At 41.0% G+C, this 7,424-nt stretch overlaps 1 protein-coding gene across 1 annotated transcript; it reads right to left on the reverse strand.

Annotated features, from left to right (window-relative positions):
• Positions 1–1,121: 1,121 nt before the first annotated feature.
• On the reverse strand, positions 1,122–7,045 carry UTP23 (UTP23 small subunit processome component). The gene is made up of 3 exons (XM_067711435.1): positions 6,746–7,045; positions 3,132–3,306; positions 1,122–1,944 (listed from the first exon to the last, which is right to left on the reverse strand). Exons 1-3 carry the CDS (start codon positions 6,931–6,933, stop codon positions 1,561–1,563), a joined length of 747 nt encoding a protein of 248 aa, XP_067567536.1. The 5' UTR covers positions 6,934–7,045; the 3' UTR covers positions 1,122–1,560.
• Between the last annotated feature and the right edge of the window lie 379 nt (positions 7,046–7,424).

The raw sequence follows: 7,424 nt of genomic DNA on the forward strand, positions 1-7,424 counted from the left end.
TTAAAATTTATTTATTTTTGGCTGCGTTGGGTCTTCGCTGCTGCATGCAGGCTTTCTCTAGTTGCGGCGAGGGGGGCTACTCTTCATTGCGGTGCGTGGGCTTCTCATTGCAGTGGCTTCTCTCATTGTGGAGCATGGGCTCGAGGCACGCAGGCTTAGTAGTTGTGGCACACGGGCTCAGTAGGTGTTGCTCGCGAGCGCTAGAGTGCAGGCTCAGTAGTTGTGGTGCATAGTTGCTCCACAGCATGTGGGATCTTCCCTCACCAGGGACCGAACCCATGTCCCCTACATTGGCAGGCGGATTCTTAACCACTGTGCCACCAGGGAAGCCCCACCTTTAGACATTTTTAAAGTAACATTTAAAGCCAACCTGAAAGAGTATTATTTTGGAATTTTTGCCATTTAAGATAACAATTACATCTAAAAGAAAATCGTCCTCCAGAACTCAAAAAAAGGGATTTTTTTCTACCTAGGACCTTATAAACAATTAAGTTCTCAAGAAAAATTGAGAGAAATGATTTTTCAACAAAGAATTCTTTATCTTGCTAGATTATGAGTGCAAAAAATACAGGTTTAGACACACTGGTTGAGCCTCAAAAAATATACCTCCTACACACTCTATGTTCCACCACAGCAGAAGAGGAAATCAAGAATGAGTAGAATGAAGAATCTAGGCTACAGAAGTGACAAAGTAGATTCTCTGGATAAGGACAGGAAATGTCTGGGTGATAGCTGAGCAACATGCTTGGCAGAAAACCTTTCCACATTGGAGGACAGAGGGCTGTCTCCAGAAGTATTCCAGGGGTAAGAAATGACCTGATATTATATTGAAAATTATGAGATCCTTTCCAGAGTTACTGGAGAATATAGTAAGATCAAGTCAGAGGCTAGAAGAAAATGAGACCATTATTAACTTCTGGAATAACAAAAAAGTAACATAATCAACCATAGCAGGCTACTTGGTTTAGCGGTAAACAGAGTTTATAGTCATCAAAATGAAAATACTGAATTTGGGATGTATAAAGATTGAAATATTAATATATTAGAAAAATGGTGGAGTAAAATAAGTAAGCAAAATTTCTACTCTTTCTAGTAGGAAGTCAATAAATAATGGGCAGATCCAAAGGTAGCAGCAGATTCATTTTTTTGGAAATGTACATGTAAATTCTAAAACCACTACATGAGTTGAAAGAGAAAGTTTCCTTTGTGAATGTGAAAAAGGGATTACCTCTTTTTTGTCACAAGTGTTTTGGTACTATATGATTTTTTTAAACTATCTGCATATAATGTTGGAGGGTGGTGGGCAGCAGTAAGACAGAAAGAGACAACAGTTTTACATTAAAAAACAACCTCCAAATTCTCTAAGAAAAGTGAACATGATCACACCTAAATCCATCCATTCTGGGTTTTTTTTTTTTAACAAATAATTTTATACAAAGGCTTGTGGGCCAATATTCATTTACAAAAATAAGTTTAGTCTTTTAACATAAGTACTTCTACAGTTTCAAAAAGAAATTCATTTTCATATTTGCATGTCTTTAAAAGTATCCAAAGGACTCATTACCCTTCTGCATTCTGCTTTTCGGAAAGTATTTTTGAGGTAGATCTGTTTCGGATTCTTTTTCTTTTTCTTTTCTTTTCAGAGGCAGATGAGTTTGTATCCTGTGTTTTTTTCTTTTTCTTCAAACAGCTAAGAGGATTAGGGCCACTTATTTTCTTGTGCTTTTTTTTCCTTCTCTGTTCAGGGTCTTTTACTAAACCCTGTTCCTCTTTGAGTTGCTTGATACTTTGTTTCTCTTGCCCTGAGACAAGCTGACCTGACTCTACTGCTTTAGCAAATGCAATTGTTTTTGGAGAAGGTTTGTCCAAGACTATAGTGTTCTGAATAATGAACATGAGAGGAATTCCAGGCTTTTTCTTTACTTTCATAGACAAATTCTGATCCTATTAAAAACAAAAATAGAACTATTTACTTCAAATATATCAATTGAATCAGATGCCTTAAAGAGATTTCTAAGAACTTAAAGTGGGCTATATTGAAAATAAAAGAGATCCCAGGTTTTACTTTTCAAATCAGTTAGGTCTTACTAATGGGAGTATATTTTATGATAAAGAAAGGAAGAAAAACATAAAAACTGACCACAGTTAAGTGGCAACAATGTGAATGGGATTTATCAATATTTTATATTGATCAATATTCTAAGACCATAAATTTTCTAGGACCTCGAATTACAAACTAATGCAAAGGTAAATATACTAGGTGATGTTCCTCATTTCTACTCTGAGATATGTTTCAGAAAGGGTCAAGAATGCTCACAGAGGGCTTCCCTGGTGGCGCAGTGGTTAAGAGTCCGCCTGCCGATGCAGGGGACACGGGTTCGTGCCCCGGTCCGGGAAGATCCCACATGCCGCGGAGCGGCTGGGCCCGTGAGCCGTGGCCGCTGAGCCTGCGCGTCCGGAGCCTGTGCTCCGCAACGGGAGAGGCCACAACAGTGAGAGGCCCGCGTACCACAAAAAAAAAAAAAAAGAATGCTCACAGAGATTGAAAGAATAAAGTTGGAATTAGCTGATTCAGATTCTAGACTCAGCTCTGCTTCTAATTGTGTAATTTTATAATCCTACAAGCAAATTTAAGGAAATCTGTATGTGTGTAAGCTTATTCATTAATATCGACCCTGAGAGTCTCTCCTCCCCTGCTTCCCAGTCTTTAAAAGCCTGAAACAGTTCCATACTGGAGGTATAGTCTCAAACAATATGAAACACGACTTTCTAAGAAATAATATGAAACACGGGAACGTGAAAAAACATGCATAAACATAAAATGTAAAATCTTTGCTCTACTTCCCTTCCCTTCAAGAGCCCCAAAACATATCATCACATCTGTCAATAATTTTTATTTTACAAAAGGAAACTTCAGTAATTTAGAAGAAAATCATTATGCTTAATGTTCTCTCCTCAAGTTCTGAAATGACAATTGCTTTTGTTGACTACAAATTAACTTGAAAGCGTGCATTTTAAAAAGTTGAAACACTTAAACCACTTCCACCTAATTTTTTCTAACCATAAATAGCTCCATACGGAGTATAAATAGAAATGATTAAGATTGACTCTGGTTTTAAAAGTGGTATCACCTGTGTTGCCACAAAGTAATGGTGAGGATTCCCATCTTCCACCATGGAAAGCAGACATTCTGATCCACTCACTGAATTCTTGAAATGGGGACAGTTTCGAACCTGGCATTTTTGTGCAATCAGCTTTGCCCCATATAAGTCCTTTCCCAATGTTTCCAACTCTTTTAACACACACCTGAAAAAAAAAGTTATTAGCAGCTCACAATTATAACAGACGCATATCTGTTGTTCACATAAATTATAAAAAAAAATACCCAATTCTTCTTTTTAAACTACAAACCATACATTAAGCATTTCACTCTTAAAAGACCCGAAAAATGCATACACCAAGTAGAAGGAACATAATAAACAGTTAACATGTACTGAGCATTTATGTGCAGGCAGCATGCTAACTGCCTTTACATAAATTCTCGCTTATCTCAAAACAGCCCTACAAAGTTGGGCAGCTTACTTTATTTTTTTTCTACTTTTATTCTATTTATTTATTTTTATTAATTTTTCTTGGAGTATGGTTGCTTTACAATGTTGTGTTAGCTCCCACTGCAAAAAATGAATCAGCCACACACAGACAGATATCCCCTCCCTTCTGGACTTCCCTCCCATTCAGATTAGCACAGTGCATAAGGTAGAGATCCCTGTGCTATACAGTATGAGGGCAGCTTACTGTAAAATTATCCTTATTTTAGAACACCTCATTCTGAGAGATTTCAAGTAACATGCCCCAATTCAAACAACTAATAAGAGGTAGAGTTGAAATGTGAATCTAAGTAGTTTGACGATAGATGCTTTGGACCAACCACAGTGCTACAGGCTTCTTCAAGTGCAAATCGGTGCACCTTCAGAATATTTTCAGCTTAGAAAAGTAAACATTCTCAAGTCACTGGCGTGTTTAAAAACAATCACAACTTTCTTTCACTTTGCATTTTCATATTAATATCAGGCAATGTTTTTCAAAGTGTCATCTATAAACTACCCCTATCGGAATGACACAGTGATATTAATTTCTAGCTCCTTTCTCATCCCCAAATCTGAACTCCTTGTGGAGTCAAACATTAGCATCTTAATAAGCTCCCCAGGTACTTCCTCTTAAACATTACGACGAGAACTACTGAGTCAAAGATTTCTCAACCTTAGCCAGCCCTTGCCTGATTCTACCTTGCCTCACCTGCTTTACCACACCATTAGTTTTTGATTTTTTTAAGAGATTTTGCTTCTAAAGTCATCCATTTTGAGTTTCAGGCCTAAATTGCCAACTACTTATTGAATATTTCTTGTGGATGGCCCGCCATCAGCTCTTTGTCAAATTCACGATGTCTAAAATCAAACTACTTTCCTGCCTCCAGACTTCTCCAGGGCTTGCTACCTCTTTGAATTTATTATCTTCTCAGATACTGTTTCGAAATCAGAAATCCTATTTAACCTTTGCTTCCTCACTCCTACCCCTGCCCCTACCCCATCAGTGGTAGTCCTATCTCAGCTGTTGGAATCTACCTCTGTAACGTCTCCTTGTGAAATTCCCACCTCTCCTCTCTCAGGTTCAGGCTCCCATTATTTCTTGACTAGACAACCACAAACAAAACGTGCATGTCTTCATTCTCTTGCTTCTTCTTCTTCTTCTTGCTCTTCATTCTCTTGCTTCTCCAACTTACCCCTCACATAGCTGCAGTTATCTTTTCTAGAAGATACTTATCAGGTCTGATAGCATTTATCTCTTGATACACACCAAGAATTGACAATAATATGCTTTAAAATAAACTAGCAGTAACTTATTCTTAAATGAATAAGAATGACCATGTTGGGACTTCCCTGGCGGTCCAGTGGTTAAGAATCCGCCTTCCAATGCAGGGGACGCAGGTTCCATCCCTGGTCAGGGAACTAAGATCCCACATGCTGCGGGGCAACTAAGCCCACGAGCCACAACTAGAGAGAAGCCTGCACGCCTCAACGAAAGATCCCACATGCTGCAACTAAGACCCACCCGAGGTAGCCAAAAAAAAAGAATGGCCATGTAAATAATTGCAATAACTGGGTGACAGACGTTTCGTTATACTATTCTATTTTTGTGTATGTATAAAATATCCCATAAGTTAAAATAAATTCTTTAGGGGGAAAAATGCTGCAGAATATAATTTCATGCAGTACTTCTCAACCTTTTTTATATTACAGCCCTGTATTAAAAATGTTAATATTTCTATGGCAGACAGGGGTAAGTGGACAAGGCTTGTAGCCAGAAGCAATCAACTCTGGGGCACACACCATCTGAGAACTTGTCTGGGAGCTCTGAAGGAGATGGGGATCAAAACTTAGGGGGTAACTATGACCCATTTGAGGCTCTGCTTGAATGAAACCCACATGAAGTTCTGAATATAGAAAGCTGTTCATGGAGTAGTGTTATGTGAGAAAAGCAGGCCATTAATATCACATGCAGAGTAAGAGCCCATTCGTGTGTGTGTGTGTGTGTGTGTGTGTGTGTGTGTGTGTAAAGAACTGGATGATACACCACATGCTAACAGTGGTCAGTCACTGGTGTGGTATTATAGGTCATTTAAATTTTCTCTGTTCACTTTTTAAAGGAAATATTCTACAAAGGAAAAAAAAAACAAAACTAAGTTTATGAATAGTAGTTCTTCATTATGCAGACTCAACTTATCTTCTTATCAGCTTCTTTCCCAAATATACGCTGTGCTCTAATCTCTTTCCCTGGCATTTCACAACTCCACTCCACTCCTTTGTTCAAGAGGTCCCTACAAGTCACTTCTCTTTTCTTTCACTCAAAAAATGTCCTTCCCCTCAGAACTGAACCGTGACTGGGCTCAAAAGTTATCTCCTCTGTGGAACCTTCCTTGATTCCATCTTTCCTCCAGTCAACCCCCCAAGATTCCATCTTAGGTGTTTGAAGAAGTGAGGAAACTAGGGGTCAAAACACACCAATTAGAGGTTGATTTATGCACTTCGCTGGCCATACGGGCTGGGAGATCGTCCTGTTCACCAAGTTATCCTCTGCTAGAGCAGTGCTTGGCGTATGGCTGGTGCTCAATAAACACAGCTGAATAAACAAATGACCTTGCACAAAGTTAGGAAACATCGAGTCCTGACTTATCTTTCTGGGAATCGAAGATATTACATCATGGGGCAGTTGTGAAGCTTCAAAAATTCTTAAACTGGGAAAAGCTATGCAAACAACAAGCAATCACTTAGAGGATACAGGTCTGAGATACCAATAAACGCTCTACACCTCGTCCGACTTATAGGAAGTGTGTTAAGTAGTTACGAGCTTTTTTCTACAAATGAGTAATCCAAGGCTCAGAGAGGTTAAGTAACTTGTCCGAAATCACAAAGCTGGTAGAACTGGGCCCAATACTGGAAACCAGGTCGAACGGCAAAGCACGTGTTCTTAGCCTCCAGGTTAAGATGAATACTCGCCGGACCTTATACTGTCTATCTACTTGGTAGATACTCGCCCACCCTCCTTAGCGGTCCCGCTGAACTGTCAGCTCCGCGTGGGCGGCGCGCTTTGCCCCTCGAGGGCTCCCAATGGATGCCTGCGAGCAGCGGCCTCGCCTCTACCGCACCCGCGGGGCCCCCGCGCCTCCACCCGGACCAGCCAGGCCCACCTGGTGGTGCACAGCTGAATCTCCCCCATGAGGTAGCGGGGCAGCTGCTCCCGCAGCTGGATGCGGCCCCGCAAAGCCGCCTGACAGAAGGTGCCGTCCAGCAGGATCTGGTACGGCTCGCGGACCCCAAAATTGTTGCGGAAGAAGCCAAGATGCTTCTTGGCGTGTTTCTGCCTCGTGATCTTCATGCCTGGCTTTCCCGGAGCGAGCCACCGGACCAGAAAGCAGCAGCAAACTCCCCCCACACAGCCCGCTATCGGCAAGACGAGCTTCTCCCGGAAATGAAGAACCCTTGGCCCCGGAAGCAAACGCCCCATCTGTGGGCCTGGTTTACGTCACTCCCAAACGAGAGCGCGCCTTACCCGGTGCCCGCGCTTTAAGGGACACGCCCTCGGGGGCGGAGCTTGTCTGTAAGTGGGAAAACGACTAAGTGCTCGATTAGAGGCGCACATGCGCAGTCATGGTCCAGGTTAAAAAAAATACACACTGCCTCTTGCGCGTTACCTGGCACGGCGTCTGAAAAATCCACGGTATAATAATAATCAGTGAAAATATTGAGCCTTAATATGTCCTAGGCACTGTTCTAGGTAATATACCTTATATTTTTCCCTTTAATGTTAATAATTCTCAAATGAGGGAAGAAAGCGACCAAAGTATATTGGGCGACTATGATTGGGCA

This window comes from Pseudorca crassidens, chromosome 17 (genome assembly GCF_039906515.1).
Source record: "Pseudorca crassidens isolate mPseCra1 chromosome 17, mPseCra1.hap1, whole genome shotgun sequence".
Classification (NCBI taxonomy): Eukaryota; Metazoa; Chordata; class Mammalia; order Artiodactyla; family Delphinidae; genus Pseudorca; species Pseudorca crassidens.